General features: G+C 50.1%; 1 protein-coding gene across 3 annotated transcripts in view; it reads left to right on the top strand.

The window, feature by feature from the left end:
- The window catches only part of EML1 (EMAP like 1), a 175,122-nt gene that overhangs the window by 144,249 nt on the left and 15,020 nt on the right, over nucleotides 1-15,853 (top strand). For all 3 annotated transcript variants that reach the window (XM_032839534.1, XM_032839535.1, XM_032839536.1), the window contains 10 exons: nucleotides 2,058-2,207; nucleotides 2,971-3,040; nucleotides 5,142-5,252; nucleotides 6,089-6,184; nucleotides 7,789-7,923; nucleotides 8,585-8,684; nucleotides 9,721-9,875; nucleotides 12,433-12,558; nucleotides 12,833-12,964; nucleotides 15,548-15,615. In XM_032839534.1, the coding sequence (XP_032695425.1) occupies nucleotides 2,058-2,207; nucleotides 2,971-3,040; nucleotides 5,142-5,252; nucleotides 6,089-6,184; nucleotides 7,789-7,923; nucleotides 8,585-8,684; nucleotides 9,721-9,875; nucleotides 12,433-12,558; nucleotides 12,833-12,964; nucleotides 15,548-15,615 (1,143 nt within the window). The remainder of the gene's footprint in view (nucleotides 1-2,057; nucleotides 2,208-2,970; nucleotides 3,041-5,141; nucleotides 5,253-6,088; nucleotides 6,185-7,788; nucleotides 7,924-8,584; nucleotides 8,685-9,720; nucleotides 9,876-12,432; nucleotides 12,559-12,832; nucleotides 12,965-15,547; nucleotides 15,616-15,853) is intronic.

Below are 15,853 nucleotides of genomic sequence, written 5' to 3'. Positions count from 1 at the left end.
CCGAGGGGAAAAAGCCTAAAACACAAAGAACTAGAGCCTATGACAAAGGGTGAATGAAGTGTCGCGGTTTTTTTAAATTTTTTGCTCTATTTTTCCTTATTTAATTCTACTTTATTTTATTTTACTTTATTCGTTTAACTTCAGAGCAAACCCTCCAGTCCATGCAGATTTTAAGACAAAGATCAAAAAGCCTTTCTTCGCCCTCATACAAATTTTTGTTGAGTACCAGTTGGACGCCAAGCCCCAGATATAAATTCTAGGAAGTTGGTTTAAATAGATGGTGGTGTCATTTCAGTTGGAAAAATTGCTATTTGAAATGACGGTATCATATTCTTTGGGGGCATATTTTTTACATTTTCAAACTCAGGTCTCATAAGCATTTATGGACATCTCTTTTGACGCGTGAAATCACAGTGATTCCATTCTTTAAGTCGATACTGGTTTACATGTTCCGTTCCATCATGGCTGGAAAGCACCATTCAAAACACATTTTTTTCAGCCGACTCTCTATTCATATTTTCAAGTTGTAAAACAGTGGAATTTACTTCAGATAAATGGGACTTTGGTTAGATTCATTCTTCACATCTAAGTTCAAGTGATGTTTTGCTCCCAAAATAGTTTTCGGGGTTAGAAAGTGTGCACACCAAAATCTTCACAGAGGTCGTTATCTCCAAGGAGGTAGGGATGGTTGTGGCAAGGTGGAGTGAGGTTTTTTACCCTTTACATACATATGTGGGAGTGTTGTTTGCACCTTTTACAAGTACTTTTATAACATAAGAAAAAAAATTGAAAAGATTTAGCTCCTTGATGACAATAACAAGCAAGTTTGACTCAATAACTAAGGTATACAAGTCAGTTACCAGTATCTTAAAATTTACTTTTAAATACTTGATTCTCTCTCCTTACGGACAGGAGAGAAGGCAGGGCCAGCAGGCCACCATCTCCCAAGGCCTATCCCATCCCTCCCTCGGCCAGCCTGGGGACTGACATCACCACGACGCCGCGGCTTCACCAGAGGCCTCGCTCTGGTTCTAGAAACCCAGCTAGCGAATGAATCGAATCCCTACAACGGGCTGTGGTATTTGCAGCTTGGTTGGAACAAAACAGATCTGAGAATGCGGGGTGACTGTGTTGTCTCAACTACCAAGCCCTGTGAGCTCAGAAGGACTGTTCCCCAAAAAACCTCTGTGTTCTGACTTTTTTTATCAAGTATTCAAGAGTCAAACTGGTTACGGGGGCAGGCCTTTCAGGAAACCAGCTTGGCAAAATTGATTTTTTTTTTTAAAGATTTTATTTATTTACTTGACAGACAGAGATCACAAGTAGGCAGAGAGGCAGGCAGAGAGAGAGGTGGAGGCAGGCTCCCTGCTGAGCAGAGAGCCCGATGCGGGGCTTGATCCCAGGACCCCGGGATCATGACCTGAGCGAAGGCAGAGGCTTTAACCCACTGAGCCACTCAGGTGCCCCAAAATTGAGTTTTTTAACTGATTTTATTTTTAAGTAATCTCTACACCCAACGTGGGGCTTGAACTCACAACCCCAAAACTGAGAGCCCCACAGTCCGACCTCGGCAACATTTAAAGGCAGACTAGTTGTGAAGAAGCCAGGCATCCGCAGATAATCCAAACAGTTCAACAAAGAATTCTGGCCCTGGCTGTGGCTACCACGGTCTAGGATTGATTGGCTCAGTTCAAAATAGTTCACTTTCTGGCGACTTCACCAATAGCCCCTCCAGGGACCTTTAGTAAATAAGATAACAAGTGACATTTTTGATCCAGCTGAAAAATTCAGCTTTCAAGATGAACATAATTTCTACAAACAAAGCCCCATCTTTTAGAAAGACCTATTCACCTCAATTCAAGGACAGTTTCCCAACCCTACGCCTGCCCGTTGAGAGTCCCATGTATCTGGCACCGAGTTTTTACGATTTCATGTTACTGAACCAAGAGAAATAGATGGGAAGGGTCTTACGGAATTGTGTTGTCCGTCCCCGGTGAATATAGCTGACACGTTGTCAGCTCTCAAAGGAAATCGAGTTTCTCTTGACACATACCAAGCTATGGGTACCGGGGCCGCGACTGTCGAAACAACCTGTACCTGCTCCCGACGGGGGAGACGGTGTACTTCATCGCCTCCGTGGTGGTGCTGTACAACGTGGAGGAGCAGCTGCAGAGACACTACACCGGCCACAACGACGACGTGAAGTGGTGGGTCCTTACCCCGTGCAGCAGGCGCCACAGCAGAGACGCCGGGGCTGAGATAGAAGTAAAGAGACCATCCGAGAAGAGCGCTCCCTTAGGGTCGCGCTGTCATAGCTGGAGGTCGGCTAGTTAGCTGGCTGTCTAGGACACCAGAGACTAGTTTCGTTTCTATCCATGTAACACGTCATCGCAACCAACTGCGTCACCCAAACTTCCCACATACCCCTGTTTGGAGGCCTCCTTAGCAGAGATGCTAATGGCTTCTGACTGGAGTTCTTATTTTTTAATAAAAATGTTCACGCTTATGCCTGGGTTTGCTATAATTCATTCGCTTTTTATTCACTCATAATTCACCTATAGCTTTTGATAGGGCTTTTATGTATCTCGGAAGGACGGGTGGTTGAATGGGCAACTTTCCCTCTTTCTATCCGTCCTATAGCCCTGGTCAAGCATAAAAATCCTGTTGGAAAAAGATGATGTTTCTGCTGCTTAACATACTTGATAAAGGTGGTCGTAGGAGACTTGGTATTTCCCAAGCAAAGGATGCTTTCTCCTTGAGTTTGGAAATTCTCGAGAAAGGGTAGAATGAAACAGGCACTAATTGGCCAAGGGTGTTGGTGTGCTCAGGGAGCTTGTCCTGAGTCCGTGAGAAGTTAGGCACCATGTCGGTCTCATATTTAAATTTTTGACAGATCATATTTGGCCAAGAGAAAAGTAAGGCTTATCTTTAAAGAGTGGCTGTTCTATAAATACTTTTTCTTTTTTTCAGCCTAGCAGTTCACCCTGACAGGATCACCATCGCAACGGGACAAGTTGCAGGCACATCTAAGGATGGAAAGGTGAGTTGCGTTATCTTTCCACATTTCTATAATGAACGGTAAACTGGATATCCTCTTCTGGAAGCATTTCACTGATGAATAAGTCCACCTAGATATAAAGTATCTGATTCAAATTTTTTGTTGCAAAAATTTTTTTTATTTTTTATTTTTTCATTTCTTTGAGAGAGAGAACACGAGCAGGGGCAGGGACAGAGGGAGAAGCAGGCTCCCCGCTGAGCAGAGAGCCCGACGTGGGGCTCGATCCTGGATCCTGGGATCATGACTTGAGCTGAAGGCAGAGGCTTAACCGACGGAGCCCCCCAGGCGCCCCAGGCAAACTTCAGACCCTCAGCCTGAGTAGCCTGTACTCCTGGTGTCACCCTGGGTCCCTCAAAGGCTGCAGGAGAATTTGGGCACAATTTTGTAAGCACCTTGGCAAGACTTTAACTTGAATTGTAAGGAATCAGAGTAGGAACTAGTGGATTCTAACAAACCAAAAATAACGTGAAACTGCCTTCCACTTGGTTCTTGACCACAGTCTGTGGTCTTGCCATGTCTTACCCAAAACTCCTGGTAGTTTCTTTGCTATCTACTTTGCACAGCTTATTCTTGTACCGTACATGAAACGAACCTCATTACACGGAGCATGTCCATTTTTTAAAAATTTAATTTAATTTAATTTATTTATTTGACAGACAGAGATCACAAGTAGGCAGAGAGGCAGGCAGAGAGAGAGAGGAGGAAGCAGGCTCCCCGCTTCCTGAGCAGAGAGCCCGATGCAGGGCTCGATCCCAGAACCCTGGGATCATGACCTGAGCCAAAGGCAGAGGCTTTAACCCACTGAGCCACCCAGGCGCCCCACACATGTCCATTTTTAGCAGCATGTTTTCTTCCTAAAACATGAATGCTGCCATTTTTTAGAAAACACTTTAATAACATCAAATTTTAAATATTAACTTTGTGTTCTTTCCCATTAAAATTCTGTACTTAAAAAGAAATAACAGGAACGATGGAAATCACTTTATAATGATGTACATACACATAAATGGAATAGGGTCTTCATCTTTTTTTTTTTTAAGGTTTTATTTATTTATTTGACAGAGATCACAAGTAGGCAGAGAGGCAGGCAGAGAGAGGAGGAAACAGGCTCCCCCCTGAGCAGAGAGCCCGATGCAGGGCTCAATCCCAGGACCCTGGGATCATGACCTGAGCCGAAGGCAGAGGCTTTAACCCACTGAGCCACCCAGGCGCCCTCTTTTTATTTTTTTAATGTTAAGTGGCTTTCAGGTCTGAAATTAGTAGCAAACCTTGTATTCCTCCCTCTAGTGGATTGAAATGGTATTTCCGTCTCTGGCATTGAAATCCAATCAGAATTTCGAGCCGGGGAAGACGGAATGGCTCTCCCAGCCAGGCCTTCAGTTCAGGCGCACAGAGACACAGAGGTCATCTGACCATCACAGAGCAAGTCCAGGCCAGGGGTCACCCCACTCTGTCCACCTGATGTAATGCTACTCCTTCTCCCAATCTGCCTGCCGATGGCTCTAGGACACTTCATTCTCTTGAGAGAGAGAAAAATTGGGACCATTCACCTTGGAACACAACTGAGAGGGCTCTGAACTAGCGGTAATGATTCTCGATTTCACCTGTGCATAATGATTGCCCATTTTGCTCCTTCGAGGCCCAAGAGTGTTAAACTCTCAGTACTAATTGTTGGGGACCGACTTGCTGGATTTAGGTGTATTTACACTTAATGATAACAGAGACCTCACAGGAATAGCCCTTGGGTGAGATCCCGCTTTCCTTGTCATTCTTCGTTTTTTAAAATTGGGGCTCATCTGGGTGCCCAAGGGGGAGCATCTGTTCCTGCGGTACAGTCAGGAAGAATGGGCTGTTCAGAACATAAAACCCGCTGGCCCTGCCCCGACGTTCAGCTGGTCTCAGGGGCCACGATGTTCGGCAGCCACCGGCCACGTTTCGTTGATGCTCAAAGGCAGAGACTTCAAATGCAGGAAAAGACCTTCCATTTTGACAGAACTGAGGTAGTCTTGTAGCTTCAAGGTGAAGACAGATGTGCACGCCCCGCGCAGCCAGCGACTCTCTCCCCGCATTTCCTTCTGAACAGCAACTGCCCCCACACGTGCGCATCTGGGACTCGGTGACGCTGAACACGCTGCACGTCATCGGAGTCGGGTTTTTCGACCGAGCCGTCACCTGTATCGCGTTCTCAAAATCTGTAAGTGTGAGCCCCGTGGGCACGGGCACCCTTGTCCGGGGGAGGAGAGCAGCCGCTCGAGGTTGAAGAGGGAGGAAGTTGACACACTCGCTGGCTGACGGGTGTGTGTGTCGGTTTGCAGGCCGACACCATCCTGCACCTCAGGTCCCCTCTTCAAAGGTCACCCGTGTCCCCTCGGGGTCACACACCTCACGGGAAGAGGCCCCACAGCGCTGCCTTCGTGTTCCTCGGGGCGGTTTTGCCCACGCTGACCTTGAATTCCACCTGCTCCTTGACAGGCGGCCCTAGTGTCTCTGCCGTCCCCACGCCAGCTGCCTGTCCGTTAGCAGGAGTCAAAGGGGCCTCATGGCCTCCAGATCTTCCTCAGGATGTGCCCATTCAACAGATCCACCCTGGAAAAAACTGTTCCAGAAAAACAGTCACTCACGCGGGCACGTGTTCCCATCAGAACAGCACGTGCTGCGGCCCCAGGGCCTTTGCTCCCACACAGCCTCCTGGTCACCCTGCCCATTAGTCACAGACGTGTGCTGTGTGTGCAGTGGACACTGGCTCCTCCAGGAGGGGGCCCTGCAGCCCCTTTGGACTTTTCCTGATAGAACCAACCGGGCAGGACCGTCCCGGGCCGCTCTCCGCTGCTCACGTCCTTCCCTCGCCCACGTTCACCCGCCGTCCCACAGTGGCCGGAAAGCAGGTCTCACAGTGGTGCATACGTATTCTTTAGCCCAAATGCACGCTATTAAAAGGAAAATTAATGTTCAGTGTGATTCAGTGTGAGTCACTTGTAACGTGTTGTATTCTCAAATGTAGCCTTCCTGGGAACACCTTTTGTTTTCCAGAACGGAGGGAGCAGTCTGTGCACCGTGGACGACTCCAATGACCACGTGCTGTCCGTGTGGGACTGGCAGAAGGAGGAGCGGCTGGCCGACGTGAAGGTCTCCCTCCAAGCCCCACGCCAGGCTCCACTGTAATCCCCGAGTGGAGCCTTCTGCTCCCGATGGCTCCCAGGCCCGGGTCCCACTTCTCGGTGGGCCACAGGCTCCCCATCCCCGGGCCGGCCCTCGGACCTGACACCAGCCCCCAGGAATCCCAAGCCCGCCCCTCTCCCCTCCCAGGGTGCGGTCCCAAGTCCTGGCAGGGTCTCCTCCCCCTTCATGACACCCGTAAGGTTTCCTTCTTCCTCACGTCACAGCCCCTCCCCTTCAGAGCCACTCCCATGTTCCCTGTTCGCTGCTGCCTCATTTTATTCCAAAAATGTGTGCTCGTGCTGTCGCGGGGGGCGCTGCAGGTGTGGTGGTACAGGAGGTGACCCCCGTGTGCCACAGGGCGGGGACAGGAGAGTGGGGACAGGTCAGGAGCAGCGAGGGCTGAGGGAGAGGCCAGCGTGGCCAACACAGGTCTTGGCCAAAGCTGAGTGGCCTCTGTGAAGGCGAGCGCCCCTGCGGGACCCCAGCCCCTCCCCGTGGGGCCCTTCCGACGGGGGTGCGCTAGGCTTCTCTTTACCACCTCCGGTCCATCTTGTGCGATAGGTCCCCCAGCTTTCCTTACGCTCTCTTGTATTTTCCTCCTGTGGAAATCATGAATGGATCCCAGTCGTTAACAGGCCTGACTTCAGAGTCCCCATCCTGTCCTCCGTTAGCTTTAGACCACTTTACTTCCCGGCCATCAGGACCACCATCCATTGCCTTATCTTTCTCCCTCGAGTGTCTGGGATGCTGGGTCCGTATTCTAATCTGGCATGTTTCCTAATACCAGCTTACTAACATTCTGGTCGAGTATTTAAGTTCTTGCTAGGTTGCTGGGTTGGAAGTGGTCAGAGGCAAATTATCACCTAGGTTTAAGGCTTGTGACTGAATTTCGAGCAGAAGGAGCAGTCAGGGTCAGATTCACGCAGCCGAAGTGCAGGTGCTGCGAACCCAGTCAACAGGTCAGGGGCGGTGCAGTGACTCCCAAGAGCCAGATCCCCAGCCCTGAGCCCCAGCCTGGTCACCAAACCACCGGCAGAGTCCTGGGAATTACCAGGAGGGAATCCCAGAGCAAACGGGACAGCCAGAGTCAGCCAGGAGTGATGGAGCTGGATAAAATCCAGACTCCTGGGTCCCTCCCAAAATTCCCATCCCCAGGTGGGGCTGAGGCTTGACACTACGTTGTAACACACGTCAGGCAATTCTGTTTTCAGCCTCAGCTGGGAATCCATGACGGGAGATGAGAGCAAATTCTTGGGTTCTTAAGTTTCCACCCGGCCCTTCAGCAAAGGCGTGCTTCGTGCCCGCTCCTGCTGGGCTACCCCCTCCCCTGTAGCGAGAGAGGAGCTGAGGTCCCTGTCCTTGGGGCTACGGCCCAGCGGGGGAGACAGACAAGGAGAACTTATGACACCCAGCAAACATAAGCTGAGTGTTTATGGAAGGTGAGCTCTGTGGGGAGAAAAATCAAAAGGCTTTAGGGCTCAGCCCGGACAAGCTATCTGCGGCTCAGCTGTCACTTATTTTCTGACGTGTCCAGAGATTTGAGACATTTGATTCTCCTGTTTTGCTCAAAGTGTTCTAACGAAGCCGTGTTTGCTGCGGATTTCCACCCCACGGACACTAACATAATAGTTACCTGCGGAAAATCACATCTCTACTTTTGGACATTAGAAGGAAACTCCCTTATTAAGAAGCAAGGATTATTTGAGGTAATGTTACATTCCATTTGTTTGAATCTTCACTGAGCGGTGCATGTGGTCAGGGCTTCTCTGGGAGCAGTGAGGCGTACCGCAGTCTCCAGAATTTGCTGTGATTGGCAAATCAGGACGTCTATCTGGGGGTATAGCGATGAAGACTATTCCTGGGGACGCCTCACAGAACTGAGGGCCCCTTGGGTCTCTGTGGGTATCCTTGGTGATGCCAGGAAGGAAAGATGAACCAACAAGGGGAGAAGCCCAGGGACAGTCGCTCTGGGGGCCGGGTGCTGCCCCCCCACTATGCATGGTCCTTGCAAAGAACAACCAAGAAGGTCCTGGGGCTTGTGAGTACCAGGGACAGCGCCTCCTTCCCGGCAGGGGCCCAGTTAGAGGACTGCTTTGTTCCAGTGCCGGGGCCCTGTTCTGAGGCTCTAGTCATGACAACACAGCCCGTCCCATGACACCCTCCTCTGCCCCAACTGTCTGCAACTTTTAAATTGCCAGAAATTTCACTGTTTTAAAGCAGATAGTCTCGTGGCATACGTTATATAGCGGTAGATGAAAATGAAAGGCACATGCGGCTTAGGAGCACCGTGCCTCTAGGTTAGAGGAATACAAATTAGAGGGCGTCTTGACTAAATAAATACGTGTATATATTTACAACATCCCGCAGAAGCAAGAAAAGCCAAAGTTTGTCCTCTGCGTGACTTTTTCCGAAAACGGTGACACCATCACTGGAGACTCAAGCGGCAACATCTTGGTGTGGGGAAAAGGTAACACAGACTTGTCCCCAGAGCAAAAGTTGGGGGACGAATATTATACGAGGCTAAACGCAACTTCTCTAAGAGCTGTCTGTGAACAGAGTTAACAGAATTATAGCTAAACCCCAAGTTTAATAAGTGCATATGAATATGGGTGCGTGTGTAACCTGAAATCTTAAAACTAGAACAGAGGAAAACAAGAATAGCCAAGAATTGCGCACTTTCTATCACTGCAGAAGGCTCTTTAAGCCCAAAATATTTTGATGGAATAGCTTTAATAAGAGTTCTCTTAACCAATTACAATGGTAAAGGTGTCAATGACTATTTAGCTATATGACACTTAAATAACTTCCCTGGTTCCCGTGGCTTCTGGCAGATAGTGACTGAGAACTAATTGTGTGCGAGACAGCACATTAGCCACCGAGCACGCCGATGATCGCAAGGCCGTGGTGTCAGGGAGCCCACAGCCGCGTAAGGCGGATTCGTTAATCAGAAAACATCCATCTGGTCAAGTTCAATGAGCATTTGCAGCAGGAGGAAAGGGAAACCATACCATCCCTGTCCTCAGAGGGCTTAGAGTTTGGGTTGGGGGTGAAGGCAGAAACAGACCCCTGGATGTGACTTCAGGGTAATGTGGTGACTTCCCTAGTGTCCCCACTACTGTGGGGGCAGGTGCTTCCCGTGTCACCCCGTGTCACCCTTAGCAGGCTCCTACAGGATAAGCAGGACACAAAGGGGAAACTGAGGTGTAGGACAGTGAAGCCACTTGTCGAGGATGTGAACCCAAGCCCCCATTCTTCACCACGCGCAGTCTCGCCACGCTCCCTCCGTCCTCAGCTTTCCATGAGTGTGTCCTCCTGGACCGTGAAGTAGCGCAGAGCGTGCTTGTCTGCTGCTGCACAAGCTTCTAGAAATCGCGTCTCTTGTAGATGCACCCTGCAGAGATGTCCTAACCAACAAGATGCCACTTTAAAACCAAAGAGAAATGGGATGGACGGAGGCGACCTCTTTGATAACACCCTGAGGATGGTTTTCTTGGTGTGTTTAGGTACGAATCGGATAAGCTACGCTGTTCAAGGGGCCCACGAGGGGGGCATTTTTGCACTTTGTATGTTACGGGATGGCACGCTGGTGTCAGGAGGAGGGAAGGACCGCAAGCTCATTTCTTGGAACGGAAACTATCAGAAACTTCGTAAAACTGAGGTAAGATAAAGCAAGCAGCGTTATCGAAATTCTTTTTTTTTTTTTTTTTCAAAATTCATTTTGAACCTCCCGAAACTGGTACACTAACCAGTTTCCTTGTTAGTTTGAAATCTTCATCTTGCTGTTTCAAAAATGGTTTAGATAAAACTTTATTAAAAAGGAAACATTTTGGGGCACGTGGGTGGCTCAGTCAGTTAAGTGTCTGCCCATATCAGGCTCCCTGCTCGGCGGGGAGCCTGCTTCTCCCTCTCCAGCTCCTCTGTGCTTGTGTTCCTTCTTTCCCTCTCTCTTTGTCATGAATGAATAAAATCTTAAAAAAAAAAAAAAGGAAACGTTTTATTAAAATCATTGGAAGGAGTTTAAGTATAACTACTAAAATGGAATTAGGTTTGTAAAATTTTAGGTTGTAATATATTGCACATTTAGAGTATTTTTGTAAGAGAGCAGTCTCACCTTTCCAAGGGAATATTATCCACACTTTTATTTTTCATTCAAATCTTTCTTCTCGGGGTGCCTGAGTGGCTCAATCCATTGAGCATCTGCCTTTGGCTCAGGTCATGATCTCCAGGTCCTGGGATCCAGCCCCATATCAGGGTCTGTGCTCAGTGGGAAGTCTGTTTCTCTCTCTCTCTGCCCCTTCCCCTGCTCATCTCCCCCCTCCTCAAACAAATAAATAAAATCTTTAAAATAAAAAAAAATCTTTCATCTTTTTCCACTTTAATTTCCAGGTGTGACTCTGGAGACATTACTACCTGGAACTAACATTTACTGAGTATTTACCTTGTTCATGGCTGAGTGCCAACATATTCTCTAAAGCTCTCTCTCCTTTCACTATCGATTTTACCACCTTATTACCCTGCACACCAGTAGGAACCACAGGAAAGAAGTTTAATCTGCCTTGTACACACTCACTGGAACCCCTCCCCCAGGCCCTGGGGACCTAGGAGCAGACAGACATCAAGGCGGGCATCAGTGCGAAGGCTGAGGGTCCCTATCCATAGCATCCAGTGGACACGTTATAGACCTTCTCCAGCCTCTGAGTGGGTGTGTACAACACTCACAACGCATCATGTTACATCCTGTAACCCGTTCTATCAGAGGGCAGCGCGGCCCACTGCTTTGGCGGTATTGATACGGTTCTATTGATTATTGCTGTTAATAAAGGAAGGCCTCTGGGTGAGCTTTGGAAATCGCCTCCCCGTTCACGGAGATCTTCATCATGATGCCATTCTCTATCCTAAGATTTGACTAGCATTTCACTGAATGGGCTCCTGTGTTAAATTGTAACTGCAACAGAAGCCTCAAAGCCTCATCCAGTCTCTAGAAGATTCTCATCATTTTTTTTAGCATCCATACCTTCCTCTTCCTTAGCATGGATTATCTTCACCTTTTCTTAAATCTGTGCCGACAGACTGTGCTGGAGATGGAAAGCATGTGAGAGAGCAGCCGGCGTCTTTCCCTTCCAAAACTGGGGTGCCCAGAGTCCCCCAGCGGGTCTCTACATTTGTTCCTTTATAAAGTGTGAGAACTTCTGTTTATTTCATAATGCAGCAAATTGATCTTGGCAGGCATATTTTGAAATTGTTTGCCTTAAAATTTAGGTAATTCCATATATTTACCAACATGAACAATGGATTTCAAAACTAAGTTGTATGGAGTTGCCAAAGAATTTACCGTTTTAAGTTACAGTAAATTTTAGGAACTCTTTTTTTTTTTTTAAGATTTTATTTATTTGACAGACAGAGATCATAAATAGGCAGAGAAGCAGGCAGGGGGTGGGGGGTTGTGAAGCAGGCTCCCTGCTGAGCAGAGAGCCTAATGCGGGGCAGGGCTCGATCCCAGGACCCTGAGATCATGACCTGAGCTGAAGGCAGAGGCTTTAACCCACTGAGCCCCCAGATGCCCCAGGAACTCTTCTTACAGCTTATTATTCTGTTTTATACTTTCCAAATTGTACCCGCTACTGCTATCCAAAGCCATAAGAAGAAAAGAGTAAACTAACCAGTGTTGTTTCTAATTTTTTTACTCCAACCAAGAAAAAGATACTTCATTTTCATTGTTTTTATTTAATGACCTTACTCTTGCCGATTCTTTTTTTTTTTTTTAAGATTTTATTTATTTGTCAGAGAGATAGAGAGAGTATAGGCAGGCAGAGTTGCAGGTAGAGGCAGAGGGAGAAGCAGGCTCCCTGTGGAGCAAGGAGTCCGATGTGGGATTCGATCCCAGGACCCTGAGATCATGACCTGAGCCAAAGGCAGCCGCTTAACCAACTGAGCCACTCAGGCGCCCCTCTTGCTGATTCTTTTACACTTATATACATGTTTGGAGTTCAAACGTCCAATGTGAGGTTTTGATCATTCACTCAACAGGTCCCAGCTCTGGACCTTGCTCTCTCTCCATGTTATGTGTGTGTGTGCACGTGTGCGTGTGTATGTGTGCACGTGTGCGTGTGTGTGGGAGGGAGGAGGGAGGGGCTGTCATCATGATATATAAACACATATTTGGAATGGTGGAGCTAATATTTAAGGACATTTTCAATGTTTTCTTCTCAATGCAGATTCCAGAACAGTTTGGCCCGATCCGGACGGTGACCGAGGGGAAGGGCGACGTGATCCTGATAGGCACAACTAGAAACTTCGTTCTCCAGGGCACTCTGTCAGGGGACTTCACACCCATCACTCAGGTGCGCTCCCGCCCAGCCGGCCCAGCACGGCCTTCACCGGCTGTGCTATCAGAGGCTCAGAGAGCATGAGAGAGCCTTGCACACAGGGGATGATCCCTTTGTTTTATAGCAGCGAAGCCTTCCTTGGCATCAGAGTTTCAGCCACTGTCCTGGCTTAGGTCTGGTGGGAAGGGAAACTGGGCAGGGCAGCCGAAAGCATGTGGATGCCACAGGCCCCTGCCCCCGAGTCTCCCCGAGTGTTTCAGAGAGTTTCCTCTGTCTTGGTCCTATGCAGGGTCACACCGATGAGCTCTGGGGACTGGCCATCCACGCCTCCAAACCTCAGTTTCTGACCTGTGGGCATGACAGGCATGCCACTCTCTGGGACGCTGTTGGTCACCGGCCCGTGTGGGACAAAGTCATAGAGGTAGACATGCACGTTACGTGGCGTTTCTCTTGTGAAAGTTCATCTGGAACACGTTTGTTTATGTGTTTGCATGCAATGGAGAGATAGAAAATTGTCCCAAAGTAAATGTCACCCAGTTCACCCCCTTTGGCCGGCATTGGTTTAAACACGGCCTCAAGTGGTCCCCTCCGTGTCATCCTGAAGTTTGCTGGTGAGGTTTTCAACAGCAAGCTAGCCTAGCAGAGTTGGGGCTTCCCCTGAGCACAGAGTTCCTTCACTGCCTTCCGTGCTCAGAAGCCTGTCGTGAGCCCATGCCCCGCCTACAGTGCACTTTGCAATGAGAATTTATGCATCCGACGTAATTTATCTCTACAATTGGAGTTTGACCCTCAGGCGTTAGACTTCCAGTGGGCTTCACTGTGATCCTCACAGAAGGAACGCAGACTACGTATTGGAGCGCGGGGACGTCCTTGTCCTGCCCGTGTGGAGCCAGCCACAGGGCAGTTGCTGAGCGCCGGGCACTGGGCATGCAGGAGCTGGAGCCTGCACCTGCCAGGGCGCCAGGTGACCGGATTGGAAGCCGAGGCTTAGCCAAGTCCGCTGGCTGGCTGTGGCCGCTAGGTCAGCCAGTGACAGAGCCAGCGCGTACACGCAGCTCAGTCTGATTCCCCGACCCCCGTCTTCCCCTGTGTGGAACAGACTCTGAAGCACCGTACGTCCTGTGTAGCCCGTGTCCTTGCTGACGTGTCCCGCCCTCTGCAGCCCCCACTCCTCCTCGCAGCCCCCACCGAGGGCCCGGCACTCCCCAGCATCCACATCTGCATTTCAGCCCTTTACCCCTGGCCCCTTGCCCCCGAGAAGGTCAGCGAGGGTCTAGAGCTGGCCGCCACTGATGGAGCGGAACACCGAAATGACAGGACCCGAACCCCTCAGACGGAAGAGTGGGTCGGCCCAGGTAGCAGGATGGGCTGAAGGAAGCGGTGTCCTGTGTCGGACCTGTCCGCCTGGGGGTTGGAGGAACAGATGGGGGGACACAGCGGGGGGGGTGACCTCCCCTGCTGCTCTTTGGCCACAGCCCCCCTGAAAGCAATCCCAGAGGCTCCATCCCCCTTCCGCTCCCCTGACCGGTCACCCCTCAGCCTGACAGAAGGGGAAGGGGCTCAGAACCAGGTGCCAGAAAGATCTCTGGTTAAGTGCTCGCTCCTTAACCCACTGCCCTGTGGCTTTGGACGAGACCCTCCCTGTGCCTCAGTGTCCTCAAAGGGGAAGCGTAAGGAGCCTGAGAGAATTAATGACACAGCAAAGCTCCAAGCGGAGGTGGCTCTCTCTGTGTCTGGGGGCGGCCCTGAGCTAGGTTGCAGCTCCCACCTGAAGAAAGCATTGCCCAGAACAGAGTCAGTACCTGCCCTCTCGTTTTTCAGTTGACGCGGTCGCGTCTCAATGCCCGACTCTATTTCCATTCCCACGGGTGCTGCTTTCTCGGTCTCCCTGTCACCAGTCTTCTCTCGCTTGGGTCCATTCGAAGCCCCTCCACCGAGGGACCTTCTATCTAAAGCAGACTCAATCATGTCACACTTCTCATTTTTAAAGATTCTACTGTTTTTAAGTCCTCTCTACACCCAGTGTGGGGCTGGAACTCAACATGGAGATCAGGAGTCACACGCTCTACCACCTGAGCCAGCCAGGCGCCCCAGGCACGTCACACTCTCTATGGAAAGAAAACAGTCAGTGTCACCATGCTCTTGCTTCCCCGTGATCTCAGCCCTGACCGTGGAGGCACAACCTTCATTAGTGACGTCCATACACCTTCCACCGGGAAATCCCAGCTTGGGATGCCCTTTCTACCCGTCATTCCTCAAATACGCCCCACACTGGGTCGCTTCCACCTCTTGGATCACACTCTCGTCCCCGTAGCACCTGATCCCAGAAAATACTGATCAGGGTGTCCGCTCCCTCTTTCACCAGCCTGATCCCTCCTGGACCAGAAGCTCCAGTTCCAAGGGTCTTGGCACCAGGAAGCGTCTGCCCAGTCTCCCAGTCGAACTTCCTCTAACTTTCCCTCTCCTGTGACTTGACAACTTGCTTCTTCCTCTGTCATTGGTCCCATCCCACCTTGTGCCAGAGTTAGTGACTGACACGTTAGTCAGGGACACTGGATCCAAACCTGAATGTGCTTCCTGGTCTCGAGACCCTTCCGGGCCTGCCGAGTGTGCTGCATGCGCCCCGGGGGGCTGATCCAGTGTCACTACTGGCATCGGGCTGGGCGGTCCTGTTTCCACGGCCATCAGGCACACCATGGGGATCAACCCAAGGGGCTGCCAGGACTGGGAGGAAGAGCATTTATGTGTTGGTCTGTCTTCTGATTCCTGTAGGCATGAAAAGATAATTCAGACAGAAAGAGGAAAACCTCTAAAGGGACCCATATCTAGTGTGATGGACACGTGACCTTCACCGGAGTAGGAGAACGTTTTCCTCTCTTGGAGCGCAGAGAGCCTTGTTGTTTCAGTGGGGCCACGAAGCCCCTTTGGAACAGCCGTGCGTGTGTGTTTTCTGCGGTAGTGCTGTGTCTGGCCATCAATTTACACTTCCTTTACAATGTTTTAGGATCCAGCTCAGTCTTCTGGTTTTCATCCTTCAGGGTCTGTGCTTGCGGTGGGAACACTGACTGGCAGGTAAGTCCGTGTCGCCAGGGCTCCGCTTTGGGTCTGTGGTCCCCCGGGGTCAGGCGCGGGGTGGCTGCCCCACCCAGCTTCTAGCCACCGCCCGAGAATTAAGCCAGAACTCAAAACTAACAGGGAAGACGGCAACCTTCGCATTCAGGACAGGGCAGGGGAGGGGGTATCTGACAAAAGCTCTGGACCTTTCCGCCCATGCACAGACATACACGTACACGCACATGTGCACGCGCAC

Source organism: Lontra canadensis, unplaced genomic scaffold, assembly GCF_010015895.1.
Source record: "Lontra canadensis isolate GAN:19392208 unplaced genomic scaffold, GSC_riverotter_1.0 scaffold108, whole genome shotgun sequence".
Classification (NCBI taxonomy): Eukaryota; Metazoa; Chordata; class Mammalia; order Carnivora; family Mustelidae; genus Lontra; species Lontra canadensis.
This window is presented reverse-complemented; position numbering and strand designations above follow the sequence as displayed.